The sequence below is a fragment of the Antedon bifida genome, chromosome 1 (assembly GCF_963402885.1).
Source record: "Antedon bifida chromosome 1, ecAntBifi1.1, whole genome shotgun sequence".
In the NCBI taxonomy this organism is placed as follows: Eukaryota; Metazoa; Echinodermata; class Crinoidea; order Comatulida; family Antedonidae; genus Antedon; species Antedon bifida.
This window is the reverse complement of record NC_136226.1, coordinates 12,565,406-12,591,102: the sequence shown is the minus strand read 5'-3', so window position 1 is coordinate 12,591,102 and position 25,697 is coordinate 12,565,406. Positions and strand designations below refer to the sequence as shown.

The 25,697-nt window shown below is 31.4% G+C and overlaps 3 protein-coding genes across 3 annotated transcripts; all 3 read left to right on the top strand.

Annotated features, from left to right (window-relative positions):
• LOC144834820 (lumican-like) lies at nt 1–7,408 on the top strand. The gene is made up of 10 exons (XM_078689779.1): nt 1–29; nt 872–952; nt 1,050–1,109; nt 2,408–2,479; nt 3,980–4,051; nt 4,493–4,564; nt 5,153–5,224; nt 5,904–6,050; nt 6,474–6,542; nt 7,333–7,408. The coding sequence occupies exons 1-10, from the start codon at nt 1–3 to the stop codon at nt 7,406–7,408; spliced, it is 750 nt and encodes a 249-aa protein (XP_078545905.1).
• Nucleotides 7,409–9,490: 2,082 nt separating this feature from the next.
• Nucleotides 9,491–12,230, top strand: LOC144842790 (uncharacterized). Its single transcript, XM_078699331.1, has 2 exons — nt 9,491–11,155; nt 11,255–12,230. Exons 1-2 carry the CDS (start codon nt 9,904–9,906, stop codon nt 11,359–11,361), a joined length of 1,359 nt encoding a protein of 452 aa, XP_078555457.1. The 5' UTR covers nt 9,491–9,903; the 3' UTR covers nt 11,362–12,230.
• Nucleotides 12,231–12,865: 635 nt separating this feature from the next.
• Nucleotides 12,866–25,658, top strand: LOC144842714 (uncharacterized). The gene is made up of 19 exons (XM_078699251.1): nt 12,866–13,135; nt 13,601–13,672; nt 14,029–14,088; nt 14,358–14,426; nt 15,254–15,322; nt 15,480–15,551; nt 16,893–16,973; nt 17,105–17,176; nt 17,345–17,416; nt 17,558–17,629; nt 17,985–18,053; nt 18,634–18,774; nt 19,023–19,091; nt 19,634–19,702; nt 19,938–20,009; nt 20,957–21,016; nt 21,575–21,759; nt 22,239–23,909; nt 24,069–25,658. Exons 1-19 carry the CDS (start codon nt 12,936–12,938, stop codon nt 24,200–24,202), a joined length of 3,309 nt encoding a protein of 1,102 aa, XP_078555377.1. The 5' UTR covers nt 12,866–12,935; the 3' UTR covers nt 24,203–25,658.
• The last annotated feature ends 39 nt before the right edge of the window (nt 25,659–25,697 follow it).

Here is a 25,697-nt window from a genome sequence, read left to right as displayed (position 1 = left end):
ATGGCGACTGCTACTCTATGCTATATCTGGTTCGTCGACTTCCAAATTTTATTCAGTGGCATTTTGCTGTTCGCTTTCTGACATGAGTACGGGTAGACGTATGACGTCATATCACTGCAAAAGTAAATGTAGTTAAATTTAAGTGAAATTATATTAGTAACTAAATTATTAATTTTCAAGAAAAGTTTAATATCTTATTTATTATTATCTACTCGTAATTCACTTTGGTGGTCTAAAACCAACCTTAGTAAGAAAATACAGGGCTTCAAATGGCATAGCAAATAACGGCCATTTTGAAGTTATGCTAATTAACCCTTTTTTTGATGTCCGATTTTAGTACAGGAAAATGCTAAGAAACTTGTTTTCCTACAGAGATTTTAGCATAGGATAATGTTATTTAAGCAGTAATATATGATGTCACAACTACCTTATGACGAACCTATGACTAATTTAAAACATATTTAATATACCGTTTGGGAAGTTTAATGTCACATTTATATCTACTCACAATGCATTCGTCTAAAACTAACCGTTCAGGAGATACAGGACTTCAAGATGGTAAATGGCCATTTTGAATGTAAGCTAATTAACCCACTTCCCGATGTCCGATTTTGGTAAACTTTGGATGACATTCATTTGGACCATATCAACCAGACAAAACAATGATGTTGCAATTTGTTCTATGTATGTTCAACCATACTTTTACTAGACTATACGTTTACTGAAACGTCAACATGAGTGTACACTTAATCTAACCATTCCTATATCTGTCGACGAGTAACAGTCGACTACGATCCATCTGGAGGTGAACTTCGTGCACATTCATTCAAATCTAAAATTCCTTACTGCTGTTTCACATATCCTTCACTAGTGGAACTAATGGAAAGGTTTTCCAGGATAGCGGGGAAGAGCGAGAATTGAGTATAGGTATACTTATTTTAAACGCCGTATTGTAAGTTTTCCCTTTCCGTCGCTTTTGTCTGTTACGGATCTGTCATATAAATGAATTAATAGATATAATGATAAAATGATGAATATTTTCTTTTTAGATCATTAGATTTCAACAACTTGACTAAATTACCAAAATTTCCAAAGAAAATAACCGCAATGTAAGTTATCAGCTAAATGTTGTCATAGGCCTACATTTTCCCCAACTTAAGTGTATGTCTGATGCTGTTTAAGTAACTATACCATGAAGAATTAGTTGTTTCCCAACTGTATTTTCAAAGCATAATCACCTTTGACAGAGGAGACCAGCGGTACATAATTTGTGGTCATAACTACTGTTTATTATACCATCGTAATTATACATTAATTAAAACATTTAACTTTGGCATAATAATGCACTTAATGTATAATTATATATTCTTTATTGAGTATTTTTATGTTAAAGATCTGCGAGTTATAATAAGTTGAGGTGTGTCGATGGATCATTTACAAATTTACCTCGACTTGACGCAATGTAAGTAAATTATTTCATCAGTTCATCTGCCATTATTTTATCCCTCAGAGGAATTGTAGCATAGTATGAGGAGAGAGAGAAATGTTATACTGTAGCATCAATTCAGTCAATAATTAAATAATCAATTAATTACAAATCATACCTTTTTTCGCATTTTGTAGAATGTTGAATGGTAATCCTATTAGGAAGCTAACGAGGACGACTTTCCAAGGATCTTTTGTTAGAAATATGTAAGGTTTTATAAATAATTGCCTTATATTATAATTTTGCTGGTAATAATAATTATAATGATGACAACGATAACAAAGACGATTACAAAGACGATTGCAAAGACGATTGCAGAGACGATTGCAAAGACGATTACAAAGACGATTACAAAGACGATTACAAATACGATTGCAAAGACGATTATAAAGACGATTGCAAAGACGAGTGCAAAGACGATTACAAAGATGAAGATAAGGATTATAAAGATGATTATAAAGATGATTACAAAGATGATTACAAAGGTGATTAAAAAGACGATTACAAAGATGATTACAAAGGCGATTACAAAGACGATTACAAAGATGAAGATAATGATTATAAACATGATTACAAAGAAGATTACAAAGATGATTATAAAGATGATTACAAAGATGATTACAAAGGTGATTAAAAAGACGATTCCAAAGATGATAACAAAGATGATGATAATGATTATAAAGATGATGATAACAATTATAAAGATTATAATGAGAATGAGAATAATATTAATGATGATAAAGACATTTTTTAAAATGTAGGTCAGTTAAATAACAATACTATGATTAAACAAAAATCGATTGTTTGGGTTTTTTCAATTGTGTCGTATCAAAATTTAACTAACATTGCGTTTAAACATGTTACTTTCATTATTTACGCACTAATAATAAAATATGTTGAATCAACCTTTGTATATTTCAGTGACATTAGTAATAGTGCTCTGGAGCAAATTGAACCATTTACGTTTGCTGGTCTACAGCGTATTAACAGAATGTACGTATAATGTATTTTTACAATATTTATTATTGTTTTTTTTTATAACATTTACACACAACACAAATAAGTAAAGTTTTCCCAGTTTTATTCAGAGTATACATTTAACAATACATAATATTTATTTCTACTGATACTGTACAAGCAATGCTAAATACTACTAAAGCTTAATAATAAAATACATTTGGCCTGTTGGGGGCTACCACTCATATGACATCGCTGTATTATAGGTCCAGTGTGTTGTCACAGGAGCCAGTAAATCAAATGGTTGTTTTTAAGTATATGGGTAAGGATGTAAGTGACATCCGTTAGGTAAATTGTGGAATTTGAGGGCAAAATAATTCCCCACAATTATACCAGCCAAATGAGCGAATAACATGAGTAACATGAAGTTAGGTGTTGGATGATGCCGGGGGATGGCTGGGTGGGAAGATTGAATAGTTTGTACAACTATTGAACGGCTAATTTAACAATGAAGTGTGCTAGTATGCATCTTAGTAAACAACTAAAAACACTCTGAATTTCCATTGGTTGCCAAATAGTAATTAGCCTATCCTACATTTGTGTGGTTCCACTATTAGATATACCCGTTAGTCTATTGACAATTACTGTGGTTGGAACTTTGATAAAGTGTCTCTCTTGACTAACATTCACTTTTTAATTACCTGTAGCAACAATATACCATTCATCCTAACACTTCTGTTACTGTGAAATCTACCCACATTTATATACCACATCCTTGGTTAAAAGAAAGTACTTGTGCTGTGTATAAACTATAATTTATACTTTAAATTTCCTCATATTACAAAGCAAAATTGAATTATTCGACAAAATTAAAGTTTTTCATAACTATACGTTCAACACCTTGACTTTTTTAATGAACATCCTATCCTTTTACACCTCCGCGGTGCGTCATGAAAACGAAAAGTCGCTAATGTTGTACGCGCAATCTGACGCGAACTTGACTGACGCCTACTATCAGCAGTTTAAGTCACAATCCACTATACGTACATCTAGGCGGGATATCGTATGCTAAAATATTTCTTCTTGTTTAGTATATGCCTAACTGGTAAGATATCGTCATACTATATTATTTATCATGTTACAGACGGTACATTAAATAAGACTTGTTTATCGGAACTTCAACTTTATTTTATAGACATCTCAGAGAAAATAATATTAAGGAATTGGTGGAAAACTCTTTCTTCTTTACTAGTAATACTCACGTTTATATGTAAGTAGGCCTAATAACAAAGTTTTTATGTAAGTTGTTTCATAAATTGTTGTTTTGGATTTCTGTGTAAATAACATTACCAGAATAACGTTAACAATTTATTTTTTTATATTTTTAAAATTAAATCAGGTATTGAAAGAAATAGATACAATGTCAAATAATTAGACCTGTATAGACATTCAGATTGTTTTAAAATAGGCCTGGTGAGACATCGTGGACATTTAGAAAATTGATTGCTCATTACAGTATTCTTTACTTTTTAACAGACATGTTGGCTATCAATTATTATCAAAATTGTCAACAGGAGCATTCGCAAATATTCCACCAGGAAGTGAAATGTAAGTTAAGCTACGTATTATTTATCTCTCTCTATTTCTTTGTGTGTTTTGTTGTATATATATATATATATATATATATATATATATAAACACAACAGGCAAAGAACATTAATTCTAAACCGCCCGGTATAAACACATTAGGCTAATATATTCACCACCCTGTCTCTTTTGTTATATTTCTTTTATTCCTGTCCACCCAGGCAGCACTTGCCAGTTCTTATGCTATGACTTTATCCAAATTCTTTCACTTGCACCGATGAAGGGCTAGTTTTGCCCGAAAGCTCTGCTAACTTTTCTGGCTGTTTCACATTATCGTTTTGTTTTAGCTTTTTGCTTTTTTTTTGTATCTTCATTGAGATTCAGCCACTGATACCCACAGCATTGCGATTTTTGGATTTATATCTATAGATAATGAAATATATAATATTTTATTGTTAACAGATATCTTTCACATTGTAAAATTACCACGATACCAGCAAGATTGTTTGTTAATTCAACTTGGTTAAAGTCTCTGTAAGTAATATATTTAAAGATGTATTGTCCCTTGAAACACAAAAAATGAAAGTCAAAATATTCAAAATTTAAATTGGCCATATCAAAGTAATATTAAAGTTATTCACTTTAAGTCGAATTCGTTACGTAATTAACAGGTAAATTAATTTGATTCCATTTCGTCTGGAAAATCGTCACGAGTAAACAAAGATTTCCAACCACAAGTATGCATGGTGCTAATTAGTTTACAACTCGTCACGGTTGAGAAGGTGTTTTCACACAGATCGCGAGGAAGTTTTATAATTATGCATACAGAGTAGCCAAACAAACGCGTTGCATTATGAGATATGTTTTGATCGAAAACTTTGACTGGAAGTTATTTTTGGAACAAAAAAACATCTGTATTCCAGTAATTTTTGGTGAAAGTTAATAACTATTATGATACTTCAAAATGACCCAATTTTTTTCGAAATCTTTATTTTTCAAATTTTTTTAGAATTAGTCAAAAGGACAATACATCTTTAATTAATTCAAACTTTATTAATCTAAAATGATTTAATTTATTTTTATGAATCAAGAATATTGTGGTTTAATCTAATTTGTTTTCAGAAGACTTGATGTTAATAAGATTGGTGATATTCATCCAGAAGCATTTAAAGATCTATTTGGTGTCCAGGTTTTGTAAGTATACCTTACACCACATTCTAATATCGGTCAATATAACATCTCTCTGGGAAAAGCACATTTATACTGCTTGGCACTTGACACGTGATATTTATTGCAAGACATTGGTTGCGGGTCTCGTTTTCATATCAGCTCTTGTACTTGAATGTTTTACAGTTGTGTTATTACAAAAGTGAGTAATTAAGTTGCAGATCTTTATACTGCATTGTGTTTTCTTTTGAAGGTCCGCCATTAGCAATTTCTTAACTGTGTTTCCTTCAGCATTGTATAACCTCCAAATCTGGGACTCTCTGTAAGTTTAACTAAGTTTGTTATACTTTTAAAACAATACGTAAATACTGTACATACTTTATACATAGATCATTTATCACAGAAGTTTTGAGAATGTATACATATTCGTGTTTATTTAATGATAAATAAACTTGATACAGTACAGTAATGATCAGAAGTACGTTTATTTACCTCTATATTTCCAGTCAACAAAATCTTAATTACTAAAATAAAAATAAGTAAAATTATTTAAATGAATAAAATAAATGAAAATTGTTACCGTATACATTAAATACCCCTATGAGAAAAGTGAGGCACAGGTAACTATTGCTGCTACAGAAGTAAAACACATTTTCTACCCATGTCAGAATGATAAATAAAAACTTATATGATATTTTATTTTCAGTGAGTTGAGCGACAATCACATTTCTTCGTTTGGAAATGGATCTTTATTTGAATCAAAGCATTTTCCTCAATACTTGTACCTGAATAGGAATAAAATTAAAACAATTTCAAAAACAATGTTTAGAGGTTGTACAAACCTAAATATATTGTAAGTGTCATTAATTCAGGTAATTGCGGAGTCGTAACTGACTAACGTATTTAAAATCATTATCTTGTATCATAATAAATATGGTGATAAAAACGATATATTTATTATGCAATTTATAAGGACCGTAGCAGCTCTATTTTTCAAAATGCTGCTCGCCCAACCATGGTGGGGCTGGTCCTAAAACCTAACCATTTTTTATTTCAAGTACAATTTCCGGAGACCTAAGCAGCACTATTTTTTTTTGGGTCCACATTTATATATGTCGCATCTGTAAACCCCCAAACCACACCCTCTCTCCCAGACAACAACCAATCTAAGTCTCTGAATGGCTGCGACTACGGTTGCGGTGATACGAAAATATTAGTCAATATATAGGCTAGAATTAAAAGTTTATATTTATTTATATTTAATTCTTTTTACGAGGGTAATTGACCATAACGAAATATCGTACATTGAAGATGGAGCATTTGATGACACTGAATTAGAAGTCATGTAAGTAAAATAAATCTATGTAGTTTTAGGTTAGGTTAGTACTGTATTTCAAATTAATATTGGTAAAAATATAATTATTGTTGGAATTAGACAAAAAGTCGACTGGTAGACTAAAATGTGTTTTTATATATTAAGTTTTAAAAGAGAAGAAATACCAAATTAGAGACCGGAAAAAGGTTTGTGATGTGACGCGGGAATTGAAGAAGTTGATATTCTTATATTTTTTATTTGTAGTGGCCTATACCATTTATTAGTGTATAATGATATTAATATTGATTATTAGTTATATCTAGCCTTTTAATTTAGGCCTTTAGTGGATAGGCCTAATCATTTAGTTTGAAGAAAAGTAATATTAGTAAAACCATAGCCAATGTTAGAAGAACATGTTGGTCTCTGTTTTGTTCTATTTTGTATTAAAATTAGGCCCTCTCTTCAGGTATGTACAAGGAAATAAGCTGAAAAATATAACAAATGGAACATTTAGAAATGGAGTAATGAGAAAACTGTAAGTAGAATGAAATTGTATTCATACACGCTTTTCTAACTCAGATTACGTCACTATTTGATCGTTTACACATTACTATTACAAGCAAAATAATGAAATTACTATAATATAATTATATGTCATTTGTTGTATATATAACAAATGTGTATTATAAATTGTATCAACACAATTTACATGTAATACCATCTACTGCAATATTGATTTTTACCGTTATATTACCAAATAACCGTAGTAAAGTTATTACGTCCATCACAATACAGTTTATTTATTTTGTTCATTTATCAGGTACTTGTTCAATAATCCAATCACTTTTATCGAAGAGAAAAGCTTTTCTAACATGTCAAATGATTCTGTTGTGTAAGTAATCTAGACAAAATAAACTAGATGATAAATTTATTTTGAGTTTATTAAATAAAGGCGTACGTCCTGGAAAAATTAACTGTTTGGTTAGTGTAAGAGCAAATGTGCAATAAAATTAATAGTAATAAAGGCATATATTAAATTTCAACAATAACCATTTGTATAGGCCTATGCATCAATACCATATTCTTTTTTTTCAGTTACTTGGACTGTGGACAACTGACAAAAATTCCATCGACTTTGTCTGGAAATACAGTAGTGTAAATATATTTGATATCTGAATTAAAAATTATCTTTTGGGATTTGTGTACTTTCCCATCTCCCATCCTAAACAGAAATGAACGAATAACTTATGTACGCGTACTTCTCTTCACACTTTAACCGTAAATCTCCACTCATAGTTTGATCACGCCCTCCTCCACACGTCACACTCCCTATTCATAAATTTGATATATATTTAAAAGTTGGTTTGCCACTAGAGACGCAACGCAAGAACGTAGACGCAACGCAAGCGAGTTGACTAATAACAAGCAACAATAATCTATCACCTGTGATTGGTCAAATATCCCTAGTGGGAACCAACTATAAGATAGTGGCCTACTCCGCTACAAAGGAACATTTAGGAAGGGGTTGTCTCTGGTGAAAATATTACGCTCGTACTAATAAAATATACATAAATATATTCCCCCTTTAATTAATTCAGTGGTTTAAAATTATTATTATTATTATTATTGTTGTTCATGTTGTTGTTGTTGTTGTTGTTGTTGTTGTTCATGTTGTTGTTGTTGTTGTTCATGTTGTTGTTGTTCATGTTGTTGTTGTTGTTGTTGTTGTTGTTGTTGTTGTTGTTGTTGTTGTTGTTGTTGTTGTTGTTGTTGTTGTTGTTGTTGTTGTTGTTGTTGTTGTTGTTGTTGTTGTTGTTGTTGTTGTTGTTGTTGTTGTTGTTGTTGTTGTTGTTGTTGTTGTTGTTGTTGTTGTTGTTGTTGTTGTTGTTGTTGTTGTTGTTGTTGTTGTTGTTGTTGTTGTTGTTGTTGTTGTTGTTGTTGTTGTTGTTGTTGTTGTTGTTGTTGTTGTTGTTGTTGTTGTTGTTGTTGTTGTTGTTGTTGTTGTTGTTGTTGTTGTTGTTGTTGTTGTTGTTGTTGTTGTTGTTGTTGTTGTTGTTGTTGTTGTTGTTGTTGTTGTTGTTGTTGTTGTTGTTGTTGTTGTTGTTGTTGTTGTTGTTGTTGTTGTTGTTGTTGTTGTTGTTGTTGTTGTTGTTGTTGTTGTTGTTGTTGTTGTTGTTGTTGTTGTTGTTGTTGTTGTTGTTGTTGTTGTTGTTGTTGTTGTTGTTGTTGTTGTTGTTGTTGTTGTTGTTGTTGTTGTTGTTGTTGTTGTTGTTGTTGTTGTTGTTGTTGTTGTTGTTGTTGTTGTTGTTGTTGTTGTTGTTGTTGTTGTTGTTGTTGTTGTTGTTGTTGTTGTTGTTGTTGTTGTTGTTGTTGTTGTTGTTGTTGTTGTTGTTGTTGTTGTTGTTGTTGTTGTTGTTGTTGTTGTTGTTGTTGTTGTTGTTGTTGTTGTTGTTGTTGTTGTTGTTGTTGTTGTTGTTGTTGTTGTTGTTGTTGTTGTTGTTGTTGTTGTTGTTGTTGTTGTTGTTGTTGTTGTTGTTGTTGTTGTTGTTGTTGTTGTTGTTGTTGTTGTTGTTGTTGTTGTTATTATTATTAGTGTTATTATTAGTGTTATTAGTGTTATTGTTATTGTTATTAGTGTTATTGTTATTAGTGTTATTGTTATTGTTATTGTTATTGTTATTGTTATTGTTATTGTTATTGTTATTGTTATTGTTATTGTTATTGTTATTGTTATTGTTATTGTTATTGTTATTGTTATTGTTATTGTTGTCGTTGTCGTTGTCGTTGTCGCTATTATTATAATTATGTTATTTCAATTGTTAATTGAATTGATATGATGATTAGGCTACCCAAACTACTATAATATTAAACGTGGTGGTATAAATAACCAAGCGAATGTAAAAGTTATATGTATATATATAATATATTTGGAACCAGATAATATTTCATTACAGTAAGATCGAATATTTTCAGGAGGATTTTACAACGATGAATTGGGAATGAGTGAGGTAGGTAGTTGGCTTAAGAACTGCAAACCATGTCCAAATGGAAGTTTCTCACATAAGACTGGTGCTACTACGATTACTGATTGTCAAACATGTCCAGGTGGAACTAAGACTGACCAATTAGCATATCTCAATGCTTGTTATTGCCTTTATAACTTCCATCGTGTTGATCGATTCGGTGAATGCAAACCTTGTCCAGAAGGCGTCAACTGTACACGTGACTTTCAACAATTGCTACCGGGGTACTGGTGGTTTTGGGGATTTGATTCAGAAAGTAAAGACAAGTACAATGATTTTATTACGCAGTTAGTTAGCAAAAGATTTAATGAACATAATCCTGATGCTTTGAAAATGCAATTTACGATGGATTATTACCTGCTGTGTTTATGTGCCCACGGTCAGAAAGTTGTGTAGGGGGTATCGACGCAAATTGTTCCAGTGGTTATACAGGATGGTTATGTGGCGCATGTTTACCAGGTTATTACGAATTGTTCAACGAATGTCATAAATGTCAGAAGAGTTTCATTATGATTATTCTATTTGCTGTTATTATCTTAATAATTGCCGTTATTGGATACATAGTTTGGCGAATAGATAAAAGAAATAGTATCGCACGCATGGGTTCTTTTTTCACTCACATGAAGATAGCTATCAATTTCTATCAGATACTTGGTATACTATCTGAAATAAATGAAATTCACTGGCCAGAAGACTTCCAATCAGTTGGAAAAAGTTTACAGTATCTTGACATTATTCGATATGTTAATATTCTCAGTCCGGCGTGTATTTTGTCTGGTTCTTGGAATGCATATACACTTTTGTATATTGGAATAGCCACACCTTTTGTTATCCTGATATTGGCGTCAACAGTTTGCTTGCTGCTACATCTTATCAATAGATATCGTGGTGATTACACAGCTCATCGTTTAAAAGACAAATGCTTATCAATTACAATAATGTTAATGTACTTAACGTACGCAAATTCCTGCTCAAATATCATGGCCGTAGGTCCGTGGTCGATTCGTACATTTAATGTTACATCAGATGATAATCACAATTATACAAAGAAAATACTTACGTCTGACTATTCTATTATGAATTTGGAAGATAACAATGGTTCGACGTACAATACTAACAAAAACATCGTGTTTGTTTCATTGATGTATGTAATAGGTTTTCCTATTGCAGTTGTTGCTGTTTTGTATTGGAAATATGAACGTAATGCCTCACATAACGAAGATATTAATAGTGTAAGACCAGAAATGATGGGATTAAAGTTCTTTTGTAGGCAATACAACTCACGGTTTTGGTACTGGGAAGTATTTGAGATGTACAATAAAGCAATTCTTTCACTTATCGCTAACTTCAAAGATGACGAAGCATCAAACATGTCTTATTCCTTGTTTGTAACTGTTATTCTTATTGCATTACATCTTTATCTTGAGCCAATGAAGGAAAAATCGGATCAAAGATTTCAGTTGTTGACACTGATCTTCATAATTGTTAACTTATCGATTGGTACAATTATTGACATGGATGATTCTTTATACACGGCAGATGATTCAATTATTCTTCTTCATGAAATCACACCATTTATTCTACTGATGCTTAACTTGTCCATCTTAGTGTTAGTCTTTGGTAAGTTTTCATTAATTACTTTAGTCTATAATCAACATGTAGGCAGTTATGTGTATAATTGTAATAATACTTACTTTGTATATTATTTACCTTATGCAGCTGATTTACTGAAAAAAGTTAAGAGAGTATTTGTGAAGGATGGACACACCAGATTGTTCCAGATTCAGAGTATAATCATGAGAGTTCTTCACAGATCGTTCTATTGAACGCCTCGTCAAGTGATGGCATATAGTCAGGACTTGAAAATGCAGATTGTCGATTTATTGTTAATCTTACTGTGTTTACCTAAATAAACATAATTATAATAATTTCACTAAGAGGATACTTATCATCATTTAATGGTTCCGTCGCACCGTAATATGCTATTCTTATTAAACACACTAAAACTAGTGCAGTAATGTCGTGAATATAAGTTGTTATTAGAGATAGATTCTATATTAACTTTATATGTAATATTATTTATTCAGATTATCATTAATTGAAGGATTAGATTATAGTTGTCAACACAGATCAGCTTGTCAAAACATTAACAAAAGAATACATTTTATTATTAGTATTTAATATTAATATATTAATTTTAAAGAAATTTTTAATATTCTTTCTTTTAAGAATTTATAAATATTTTGTAGAGGGCCTTAGACCCTTTCCATAATCAATAATTACTAGTACTTTAATGTATTTAAAAAATATCTTTAAAGTTTAATTATTCAGAATAATTATATTTGAGTGTAAGTACCGGTACTGATTTGCAGCCACATACCACATTAGATCGTTCAAAAATGTGGAAGCAGTCACTGAACAATAAGATGTTATTAATTTTTAATAAATCGTGTTATGTATTACAGTGGTATTGTCTCAACAACAGCCTCAGTTTTAAGCAAAATTGTTTAATATGATCTCTGTATATACAATTTTAACCCTTTAAGCAATATATTGTACAGTGTGGTTTTGGTTTTGTATTATTAACAATTGTAGTACTGTAGTATACGGAATTGTCACCGTTATCTAGACAGTATTTATTTAATCTTTGGTGTTATTGCGAATAAAATTTCAGGATATTTCCTTAAACACCAAATTTTATTTCCTTGTATGTTTTGCCTTTCAATCAAAAAGAATGTGTTGACTATGCTAGTGATCAGTAGGTCTGCGTTAGTTAAATAAGAATGTAGGATTTCATTTAACAAAGGCAGCGGCAGCTCGGTGTGTTCAATCATAAGAAGCCACTGATTTTTAGTCGCGTGCAACGGCTCACTATATCGGTCGGTTGGTCGGTAAACACTAACTTGAGCACGCGACTGCAGCCATGAATATGGCCTTGTTGTGATATATTGAAATCTAGTATTTTATAATACACAAGATTACATCTCAAATAATTAAAATTAGTCTCAAGCAAATTAAAAACGGTGTACAGATACAGATAATGTGGCAGATGGAATAATTAATTTGTTTTTTATGCTGCTATAGAGGTAAACACGTTGTGTATGTTTTAAATATATCTAATTACTTTGTATAGATAGATTTTGTTATATATTGTAAATTTATTACAATTCCAAAAGTTGTCTACAGTTCACTGCTTAGTGGCATGTAGGCCTTGGATTCTTGAATACAATACATGAAGATATTATTGTCATTCTTTTATTATAATAAGGAAGAAGGAAGTAAATATGATTTATCTATACTTTCAACACTGATCTCTGACATTATTAGTCGTGACAAAACCACTAGAATTAGTCGTACAGTAAGAGCAAGTATAACATTACTGCAGAGCCTATTACAGAAAATGTTTTTACGATATTTGTTTACTTTTCTTTTTTCCTGTAGCTATATTATTTTTGCATTGGCAGATTGTATGAACAATGCCAGTGGAGATCATTTTGTATGTATCTGCGAATCTCCTAACAGATATTGGTTAAAAGTCAATTGTAGTGGACGTGGGCTTGTTCACTTACCTGCTGGAATACCTGAAAACACAACACATTTGTGAGTTAAAATGCACATTATGTTTATAGCTTTGTATTATTATATGATAACCGGGATTCCCGATACTGGTAATGGACTACCCAGAGAGTCCGAAATTTGTAACTGTCATTGTTATGCAAACAATTGTAGACTGTAATTTTAAAACGATTGCTAAAATATTAGTTCATCAAAATCTCTTAAAACGAATAGAAAAGTTAGATTATAGCCCTATTGTAATGTTGAAGACATTATGAATGAGGGACTTTAAAGGTCATTACTTTCGACATAATTAACAGCGTTGCGTTACATTTACCCTTTTGACAAAATCTATCCCATTTACAGGGTAAATCAAAATCAATGTAATTTAACACTCCAAAAAAAACCTAAAATTTAAATATAACCTGATTTGTTAAATTGTTTCTTAAACCAATCCAAAAGTAGTATTTAATTAAGATTTCTTTCTTTGAATAAAATTGTTTTGAAAAGGTGGCTCGACAATAACAACCTCACAAAGATAGCCAGTGATGCATTGCTTCGATTTTTTCAATTAAAAGAAATGTAAGTTTCAAATATAAATATTTTTGGCGTTTCAGGAATAGACATTTTCCTTGTGTATAAACATATTAAATATTAAAATTTCGAAGTGACACGAAAACTTCCTATTTCATTTTACCGTTATAGCACAAAAAGGGCCAAACGAGGGCAAAATGTTATTAGCAAAATAATGTCGGAGTGGTTTATGAACGTTTTATTCTTATCACCCATACATTTAATATGCTTTCTGGATATTTTTATTTTAATTCGGTTGGCATAAGAGTGTCAACGAGTGCCTCAAGAATTGGAAATATTAAGTTGATACAATGAAGCATTATTTTTTTCTAATGTATGCTTATTCAATATTTTATGACATTTAGATCATTGGATTTTAACAAATTGACTGAATTACCAAAGTTTCCGAAGTATATAAACAGGATGTAAGTTGTTACATTTCAATATTGAGTACTGATTCTACCATATATAGAGGCTCTCTATATCGTCCTTGTTTCTTCTATTGTTTTCTTTCTCATTTTCTTTTACGTAAGCTTATATTTTTGTTTTCAAGAAAATTGTCTCAAACGTAAACCAACAGTTTTTCCTGAGGCCATTTTGTCTGATTTTCCCATTTACCACTTGAAAAATACAATTATGTTGTTGTTATGTTGTTCACAATAAAAATGTTCTTTATTAAACATATATTTTAAAGATCTGCTAACTACAATTATTTGAGGTCTATCGACGGAGTGTTTTCTAACTTAACTCAACTAGACAGAATGTAAGTGAATCATTATTATGCGATTTAATAACATTCTTATCACCCACCCAGATTTAGTTTCGTTTCATCATCATTGCTGGACAGTTCATGGCGATTTTGAATTTGTATTGTATAATATACATAAATATACATCGAGACAAACAGATATTTCTTATTATACGAACATAATAATACATTTCCACAACCCAAATATTTCTTTGTTTGAATGCATGCACTTGACACTACAAATAGTCTATGCTTCAATGCAGACTATAAATACTTAAATTTCAAATAGATTATCTGCAATGAATGCAAAAAATGCCTTTCAATCTTTCAACCTATTTACAATTTAAACCATTTAAAATAGGAATGTGGAGGGATTAGTAATACAATTGTATATTACTGACTATTTCCAATGTTCACAAAAGTGTATCATAACTTAGTTTTGTCAACATTAATAGACGCTAATCCGTGTACCACTTAGTTATTCTGAATAATAGTACCCGACGCATGCAAATACCGTACGTTCTATTTCTATATACATTCTCTATACTGAAAAGTTCTATTTTTTTTATTGGAAGATTATATACAAACGAACATTCATTTTAAATCACCAACTTTAGATGCAGTATTATAATATAGACACCTTTTTCTATTATTGTAATAATTGTAAACTGATTTGTAACATTTTTATTCATATTTCTTGGGTTTGAAATAATTTGAATGGTCAATATCCACTTATAACAAGTTATTACATAATGTATTGTAATTCCAGCATGGAGGAATGTGATATAGTACAGTAGTAGTAGTTTGTAAATTTGGCTTTAACACCATATTTATACTTATAGAATGTTGAATGGTAATCCAATTAAAAAGCTAACCAAGACGAGTTTCCAAGGGGCACATTTTAGACGCATGTAAGGTTCTAGCTTTTTTTTTAATAAATAAAAAAATAATACTACCGTATTGTATACGTTTATTCTATTGCCGCAACTTTTGCGGTGTATATATTTTAAATCGCAGTATCACACACTAAATAATTGATCAAATTTGATATATCACTCATTATTACAGCGACGTTTGTGATAGTGCTCTGGAGCAAATTGAACCATTTACGTTTGCTGGTCTACAACGTATTAATGAGATGTAGGTACACTACAGTATTATATCTATATATAAATTATGGGTAATTCTGATATAGGCGAGCACAATAGAAAAACTTCGGGACAAATCTCTGCCTTGGATACCTACCTGATCTATCTCAGATGTACCGCGAAATGTAAATTTGATAACATTAGTTTTCACTATTAGGATATTGTTATTATTATAAAGGGTTTTATAACAATTTTTCTGTTTTCATCGGTAGATTTTCTATTCAATTTCAATTGTACGCGGGTCGATGTAATTTCCGGGTTCACGATGAGTTCACATGTTCACCTTACAACTTCCTGATTTCAACTAAATTGGCCGTTAGTGGCGATAGCCATTTTAGTTTTATGTTTTATTGCTCGTGTGAACGTACAGTTAGTTAATTATACTGCAAATTAATAAAGATAAAATTAAATATACGCCATAAAGTATCGGAGTATATTGTGGGGAATAGTATTATAAAATTACATAGGGAGATCTGATGATAAGACCTTTTGTTTAAAATCGAGTGAAATCCCGATAGCCGTCGAGTTTTATTGAGTAAGCTGGCAGGAATAACTATGGGCTATCTGTGTCCCGTTAGGACCGGGATACGTCTGCCCATGTTGCAAGCCGTCTAAAACGTCTTCCTTCTTAGGCCAAAGCGGCCCACTCTGTCGCGGAAGTTAGTTTCAAAAGATGTTTAAACTAAATTATGTATTAATTATTAGGATGGTATTTATTTGAATAAACGCCCAACACCTCCCCAATAAAACATCACTTTGAATAATAATCGCCCCCACACCAAACCCAACTATCTAATAAACGCCCATTCACATTTATACACACAATATTGTATTATATTAATTTTATAATAACACAATTATACTATTTGTAGTAGAATTCATTGCACTGTTATCTACAATTAACCAAGCATTTGTTATTCTTTTATACCACTTTTCATATCTATTAGAGGGTTTTATTTTATTATAAATGTTACCATATTATTAAAACTAAAAAATTAAACATATCCCTCGAATAAGCACCTCCCTCAAATGAACTCCGCCTCCCCACCTCCGCCCTATAAGAGCCCTACTAAACAATAAACACTATATTTTGTTATAAATGTTATTAATCATCTAAGACACTGTGAAACAGAGTAGCTTTAGCTTTACGAATGTCAAGCATTTCAATAATGGTAACCGACAGAAAACGTACAAGGAGAACGTCCTTCTAAAACCTTTTTGCCCGAGTCATTACACTTCCTAGAGGGGAAGCGAGCGAAGCAACTAAAACAACAACTAAAAATAACGTATTCAGATTTTATTTCTGAATCTTATTTTGCTTTAACTAATGTAGACACCTTCAAGAAATACAAATCAAGGAACTGATGGAAAACTCCTTCTTCTTTAGGCCTAATAGTAAAGGGATGATTGAAATGTAAGTTGTTGAAATTTGATTGATCAAGGTACAGTAGTGTAATATACATTTGTGCGGATAGAAAATTATTATAAACTTTTAATTTCACAAACTGGACTATATTCTCATAATATTAATTACCGTATTCACAGAAAAGTTAGCAGTCGGTTATTGTCTGTCCTGTCAACAGGAACATTTACGAATGTTCCGAATGGAAGTAGAATGTAAGTTACTATTATACTTGGACTTGTTATTGTTTCTTGTTTTGTTTTATTCTCAGGCTCTGTTGGTGTGCCTGACTTTTCTGTAACGGTACATGTCTCTTGTTATTAATATTATTCTAGTTACAGTATTACAGTACGTTTGATATAGGTCTTTTGTTTATCACATAGATATCTACAACATTCGAACATAAGCTCCATACCAGCAAGATTATTTGTTAAAACAAGTGTTTTGTCCGTGTTGTGAGTAACTAATGGTTTATTACTATGGTAATGTCATTAATCGTGATTATTAAGATTGTCAAATTTTAAAACTAAATATAAATGGTTTAAACACCAAAGTTTATCAACAACTATGGGTTTTTTTTCAATGAAACTTTTTAGACGAATGGATTTCAATCAAATCAGCGAAATTCACCCGGAAGCATTTAAAGAGCTAATATTTCTTGCTGATTTGTAAGTATACTGTCTTACATAAACATCTCAAATGATCGAATATCTACATTATTATAACTTTGAAATGGAGTGTTGTTTTTAGAGTGAAGGATGGGGAAAGAAGATGTTACTGCTGCTTAATACATGTTATTTTAACTTTGAGTGGGATACCGTGAGTGAGCTATTTTATTCAAATGGTTCGCATTGGTTGTGGGTGATCTTATGTATGTGTGTGTCGTGGGTATTTAATTTATTATAAGGCGATCATTCGAGCGAGCATAGTAGTATACTTATACTTTCTTTGCTATCAGGTGAGAAACGCATTTCATTTTTTTTTAAATAATTTATAATTTGTTTTCTATTGTTTTATTTGAAGCACTGCTGCTAGTAATTTATTAACTGTGTTTCCTTCTGCATTATACCACCTTCAAATGCAGGATACTCTGTAAGTTGACAAAACCTCTGTCTACACTATCAAACTAGTTTGTGATGTGCCCAAATATGGTAGTCATATGATGTCATCGTGGGCACATCACATTTTTTTTGTCACATAAAGTTTGATAGTGTAGACAGCGTTTAACTATAGGCCTACTGCTGATTAGTCCTTGGAACCTTTTAAACACAATGGCGATATATTATGTCATTATATTCAAGAATCAAGAATCCAGAACGTTTTATTAGATCAAAAAACAAAATTTAAATATTATCAGAATCATTATGAATGGAGCATAGAAACTTCCATTATAGCCAAACAATCCGCAATCATTGAAGTCTTTATGATACCATTCATCATTCATTTCATGTAGTACAAATTGTCAATTATTCATTTGAAAAACACCCATAAAAAAGTTTCATTTACAATTAATTGAAAATAAGCCTAAAGCAATAATTGAAACCTGATTATTCATAAGCATGTAAATAGTTTTTCATATAAATAACAAATATTTAACGAATATGTCAATAATTAGACTGTCTGTATTGTTTATCAATTAAATAAATTAAGTAATGTTTTTTTTTATTTACAGTGACCTGGAAAACAATCACATCTCTTCACTTGGAAATAGATCTTTATTACAGCATTTTCCACACATTCTGTACCTGCACATGAATGAAATTCAAAATATTTCGAAAACTAATTTTATAGGTTGTAAAGCCCTAAATATATTGTAGGTTGATACAATCATTAAGTCTATCTTTTAATTGTAGAATCTCGACATATTTAAGATTTATTTATAATGGTATACTAGCTCTATACGAAGAGGAGAACAAAGATGTTACCAAATGTCATACAATATAATTAAACTACAGTATCTAATAACGTTTTCATGGATCATAAATGATAACAAATATTAGTTAATCTAGTTAAAGAGGTTGAAAGTCACATGTTATTGTCCTCATTATTTCTTTTAACCAGGGTACTTTCTGAAAACAAAATATCTTTCATCGAAGATGGAGCATTTGATGATACTGATTTGAAACAAATGTAAGTAAGCCCATTAATTTACTGAATAAGATAAGGGGGTCTATTTTACACGGGTTTGCCTGTCATCGAAAGGAAAATAACTCGCTCTAAATTAGAGACTGGGCAAGTTTGTTAAGTCGAGAAGAATTTTATATTATGTTCCTTATTTTACACTAATAATACACTTTAAACGTAGGTTATTTGTTTACCCGATTCTCATTGCTGTATTTCCATATACGACAATATTTACCAAGTATCACGTATATTTGTATAATACAGCATCGCATCTGTATCACATGTGGAGCATCATAGGTTATGTTAAGGCTGGTCTATGATACTAGGCGATACATACATGACACACAGGTGTTGCTGTATTACCGCATATTTCTATGATACTGGGGAAATCTAGACACAGTACCGAGAATCGGGCGGTTTGTATTACTTCAGAAATATTTCACTTTGCAATAATAATGGATTAACAACGTAGTATGCCATTATGGGAACATTTCATTGGTCTTCGTTTTCGTTTTATTTTGTACTAAAATTAGACCCTTACTCCTCAGATATTTACAAAAAAATAAGCTGGAAACTATAACGAATGGAACGTTTAGAAATGGAGTAATGAAAACACTGTAAGTTACATGACATTATACATGCTTTCTTATCTCAGATTCTTGGATGCTGTACACGCTATATTACAAAATTTATTTAACAAAGATTATAACAAATCTAAATTATTTACAATTACATTAATTAAAGCTATGTCATGTATATAACATTAATACATGAATACGTTAAAGTTATCAACAAACTACACAATAAATGGGCTGTGTGTATTATTCATGTTATTTTTATTTTGTTCACCAGGTATTTGTACTACAATCCAATCACTTTTATAGAAGAGAACAGTTTTTCTAACATGTCAACGGATTCAAGTGTGTAAGTAATTAAGACAAAATAAACACTTTTTAAAACTGTTCTTTCTCCTTTTTGTATTCATTAACGTAACTAAAAAATTAAATCTCCAGACTAATTACTGAATAGTCTTACTCACAGTAGACAAAATAGACTAATAGTCTTACTTACTCATAGTAGACATAATACACAATAGTCTTACTTACTCATAGTAGACATAATACACAATAGTCTTACTTACTCACAGTAGACATAATACACAATAGTCTTACTTACTCATAGTAGACATAATACACAATAGTCTTACTTACTCACAGTAGACATAATACACAATAGTCTTACTTATTCATAGAAGACATAATACACAATAGTCTTACTTACTCATAGTAGACATAATACACAATAGTCTTACTTACTCATAGTAGACATAATACACAATAGTCTTACTTACTCACAGTAGACATAATACACAATAGTCTTACTTACTCACAGTAGACATAATACACAATAGTCTTACTTACTCACAGTAGACATAATACACAAAGTCTTACTTACTCATAGTAGACATAATACACAATAGTCTTACTTACTCATAGTAGACATAATACACAATACTCTTACTTACTCACAGTAGACATAATACACTAATAGTCTTACTTACGCACAGTAGACATAATACACTAATAGTCTTACTTACGCACAGTAGACATAATACACTAATAGTCTTACTTACTCACAGTAGACATAATACACTAATAGTCTTACTTACTCACAGTAGACATAATACACTAATAGTCTTACTTACTCACAGTAGACATAATACACTAATAGTCTTACTTACGCACAGTAGACATAATACACAATAGTCTTACTTACTCACAGTAGACATAATACACAATAGTCTTACTTACCCATAGTAGACATAATACACAATAGTCTTACTTACTCATATTGTTAAATACTTTTTTTAGATACCTGAACTGTGAACATTTGTCAACAATTCCATCATCTTTGTCTGGAAATACAGTAGTGTAAATATATTTTGGTATTTGAAATTCATAGATATGTAAATGTATTCATCATATTTCGACACAAAGTTCCAAATACAAAAGTTCAGAATATCCTCTACTGGTGTTTGAACTGACGACCTTTTGCTTACGTAATGCCTTTTTGCACCTTTCGCATCATTTTTAACACCATTAAAGATGTATTCTCCACCTCGCCCCCACCCAAACATGAAAAAGATGATTATTTTATTTATTTCAATTTATTTATAGAGGGTAACCCTTCCAGCTGGACAAATTAAAGTTAGTTGATATATTAAAATGAGACTTTGAATGCTATTTTGTAGTTTTAACCGGTTAAAAATGTTCTAAAAAATAAAATTGGCTGGTGGCCAATTTGACTATATTTTGATTTACATTACATTTTTCAAGTAAAAATCATTTTTTTCGATCCAATTTTTTGTCAAAGTGAATAACTATTGTATGACATTAAAATGGTATCGGCCTACTCAACAATAAAAATGTTAGGCCTAAAACTTATTTTGTTAGGCGGATAAAGTTAGTCTGATGAACATTCTTTTTCAGTTATTGTTTGAAAAATACAACTGAGATTGTATTTGACTTTGATCTTACTCGTCTATACTATGGTATGGTATGCGACAAAAAAAATAAAAAAAGTACATGCAAGCCTTGTAAACAGGGATATTATCAGTTACGCAGAAGGATAAACCATAGTGAAAATAAAACAAGATGCTCTGCTTGTCCACCAGGTGACTTATAAAATTTAAAAAAAAAAGTTTATAATATTATTATAATTATTATTATTTATAACCGTGACAATTTAGAAATGATAACAGATGCATATTAATTGTTATTAGGCCTACGGTAGTGTGAATAATATCAAGTGAAATAAACAAGCAGCACGCGCGCAAACAACTGAATAACAAATTCATTTGAAACTGTTACTCTAATATATGACAACAAACCTATAAAGGCTACAAAACTTGATGGTTTAACCAAGTTTCAATTTCTTGAAAACTATGGCGGGGTTATGCAACAAAACTAAACATAGACATTCAGCATCGCAATACATTAATGTATGAGCATAATATTGTCCGTCGCATTTTTGTAACATGTAAAATAAACAGTAAAATACGTCAACAACCAAAACATAATTTTCTTTCTACTACATTTTAATTTCTAAATGTTAGTTTTTGAATGATTAATTGATTGAAATTGAATATTTTAGGAGGATTTTACAACGACGAGTTGGGAAAGTGTGAGGAAGGGAGTTGGCTTAACAACAGCAAAAGATGTCCAGTGGGAAGTTTCACAGCCAGTGCTGGTGCTAGTACGATTGGTGATTGTCAATCATGTCCGTCTGGAACAAAGACTGATCAATTAGCATATCTCAATGCTTGTTATTGCCTTGATAACTTCCATCGTGTTGATCGATTCGGTGAATGCAAACCTTGTCCAGAAGGCGTCAACTGTACACGTGACTTTCAACAATTGCTACCGGGCTACTGGTGGTTTTGGGGATTTGATTCAGAAAGTAAAGAAAATTACAATGATTTTATTACGCAGTTAGTTAGCAACAGCTTTAGTGAAAGTAATCCAGATGCTTTGAAAAATGCAATCTACGATGGATTATTGCCTGCTGTGTATATGTGTCCACGGTCAGAAAGTTGTGTAGGGGGTATCGATGCAAATTGTTCCAGTGGTTATACAGGATGGTTATGTGGCGCATGTTTACCAGGTTATTACGAATTGTTCAACGAATGTCATAAATGTCAGAAGAGTTTCATTATGATTATTCTATTTGCTGTTATTATCTTAATAATTGCCGTTATTGGATACATAGTTTGGCGAATAGATAAAAGAAATAGTATCGCACGCATGGGTTCTTTTTTCACTCACATGAAGATAGCTATCAATTTCTATCAGATACTTGGTATACTATCTGAAATAAATGAAATTCACTGGCCAGAAAACTTTAAATCGGTTGGACAAAGTTTACAGTATCTTGACATTATTCGATATGTTAATCTTCTCAGTCCGGCGTGTATTTTGTATGGTTCTTGGAATGCATATACACTTTTGTATATTGGTATAGCCACACCTTTTGTTATCCTGATATTGGCGTCAACAGTTTGCTTGCTGCTACACCTTATCAATAGATATCGTGGTGATTACACAGCTCATCGTTTAAAAGACAAATGCTTATCAATTACAATAATGTTAATGTACTTAACGTACGCAAATTCCTGCTCAAATATCATGGCCGTAGGTCCGTGGTCGATTCGTACATTTGATGTTACATTAGATGATAATCACAATTATACAAAGAAAATACTTACGTCCGACTATTCTATTATGAATGTGGAAGATAACAATGGTTCGATGTACAATACTAACAAAAACATCGTGTTTGTTTCATTGCTGTATGTAATAGGTTTTCCTATTGCAGTTGTTGCTGTTTTGTATTGGAAATATAAACGCAATGCCTCACATAACGAAGATATTAATAGTATACGACCAGAAATTGTGGGATTAAAGTTCTTTTGTAAGCAATACAACTCACGGTTTTGGTACTGGGAAGTATTTGAGATGTACAATAAAGCAATTCTTTCACTTATCGCTAACTTCAAAGATGACGAAGCATCAAACATGTCTTATTCTTTGTTCGTAACTGTTATTCTTATTGCATTACATCTTTATCTTGAGCCAATGAAGGAAAAATCGGATCAAAGATTTCAGTTGTTGACACTGATCTTCATAATTGTTAACTTATCGATTGGTACAATTATTGACATGGACGATTCTTTATACACGACAGATGATTCAATTATTCTTCTTCACGAAATCACACCGTTCATTCTACTGATGCTTAACTTGTCCATCTTAGTGCTAGTGTTTGGTAAGTTTCCATTAATTATATTTAATCATAATAATAATTTCCGTCGAATGTGTCGGTATTATAGATAATGTAGGCCTAATGTTCTCTAAACTATGTTCATGTTTTTTAAAATTACACTAAATAATTCTTAAACTGTATATTTTATTTATTTAATTGCAGCTGATTTACTGAAGAAAGTTAAAGAGAGTATTTGTGAAGGATGGACACACCAGATTGTTCCAGATTCAGAGTATAATCATGAGAGTTCTTCACAGGGCGTTCTATTGAACGCCTCTTCAAGTGATGGCATATAACAACCGCAAGACTGACATTGTTCAACAAGAATAATATTAAAGCCCCCTTCCCTACGTTTTTTAGATCTAATTTAACATCACAAACTATATTTAATGTAAAAATAATACTATATGGTCCTATTGCGATAATTTTTTTCGTCTTTAAACGGTTAAAAATGTGAAAAATAAGTCGATTCTAATAATTATAGCGGCCCGCTATAAATCCCAAAATGCATTGCGCGCGGATTGATATTTTTGTTTTTCACCTGTAATTCGCCCACTTTTCGATCAATCGTGAGGCAAAAACAAATGGAAGACTCCTAACCTTTCAGTGAAAATACCGGGTTTTCCCCAACTTGTATCAACGGAGTCTGGCAAAAATAGAAAGACAATTAATGCAGCAACTATACAACGTCAGGCTAGGTATATAGCTAGCGTACGATGTTCGTACGTTACCGATGTTTACCAGCTAGGCCTACAAAACTAAGCCTAGCTAGGCTAGGCCTAAGACCGTCCACGAGAGGTCGATCGCCGCGAGCTACTTAGGTAGTGCATTGTTTCTCACTTTTTATCATAATTTACCATAAAACGTACATTTAAGACAAGGAATGACATGGTTTAATGTTTTTAAAGTGATATATATGTATTATTTTCCAAAAAACGTCCAAAATTGCAGGGAAGGGGTCTTTAACTTATTCGTCTGCTCATAACTAGATATTAACTACACAAACTTTTCTCCACGTCATTCGATATACTTGGAATGCAATATCCATTTCTCGAACACGATCTATTCCTCTTTTTCAGATTTCTCAGTAGGCCTACTTTCCCAACGATTATTGCAACTTGTCTACATGATCATTTATGTAGTGTAGTAAACATCTTAAAGATCCACCTTATATTTAAAGGAATAAAAGTATTTTCACACAATTACATTGTTTACACACGAAATGCTTAAAATAGTTGTTTTACCGACATGATCTATTGTGTTCAACCCTGAAAACCGCTTGTGTGAAAACAATTTCATACATAGCCTACATTTTTTTTTAAAGTAGACTTACTATTAAGATAAAATATGATAATGTTACATTTAATCTTTTTGAGAAATTGTGGGCATTTCCTCTTCGATTTCCTCGACACAGTTCCGTGTGGACGACCGACGACGACATCACTGCGTTGGTCGTAGGTCAAATCGGAAGCAGGCTATTTCCATCACTCTATGCTTCATTACATAATATCAAACTCTACAAAATCTTGTGATTCTGTGTGTTCATTACGGGGTATCCAATCTCTATTAATTAAGAAGAAACTAACACGGGGTAAAACAAGGAACGTTATGTGTATGTAGAGAGAGTTGCTTGTGTATCATATTTGAGTGTACAGTACAGGAAATAATAAAAATTTTTTTTGATGGTTTTGCTTTTAGCACCAAATTGGTTTATAATTACAGTAATAAAAAAAAACGGAATTTAAACAAAAATATGTTATTCAGTCGATGTATTATGTATAGTCACGTGTG

Bases quoted from the DNA above. Each gene is read 5' to 3' on its own strand.
- LOC144834820 (XM_078689779.1), top strand. From the start codon at position 1: ATGGCGACTGCTACTCTATGCTATATCTG. The intron at 4,565-5,152 runs GTAAGTAATATA...ATTTGTTTTCAG, and splicing joins TCAACTTGGTTAAAGTCTCT to AAGACTTGATGTTAATAAGA. The intron at 5,225-5,903 runs GTAAGTATACCT...TTTTATTTTCAG, and splicing joins CTATTTGGTGTCCAGGTTTT to TGAGTTGAGCGACAATCACA.
- LOC144842790 (XM_078699331.1), top strand. From the start codon at position 9,904: ATGTGCCCACGGTCAGAAAGTTGTGTAGGGGGTATCGACGCAAATTGT. The intron at 11,156-11,254 runs GTAAGTTTTCAT...TACCTTATGCAG, and splicing joins CATCTTAGTGTTAGTCTTTG to CTGATTTACTGAAAAAAGTT.
- LOC144842714 (XM_078699251.1), top strand. From the start codon at position 12,936: ATGTTTTTACGATATTTGTTTACTTTTCTTTTTTCCTGTAGCTATATT. The intron at 13,136-13,600 runs GTGAGTTAAAAT...TGTTTTGAAAAG, and splicing joins CCTGAAAACACAACACATTT to GTGGCTCGACAATAACAACC. The intron at 17,177-17,344 runs GTAAGTTACTAT...TTTATCACATAG, and splicing joins GTTCCGAATGGAAGTAGAAT to ATATCTACAACATTCGAACA.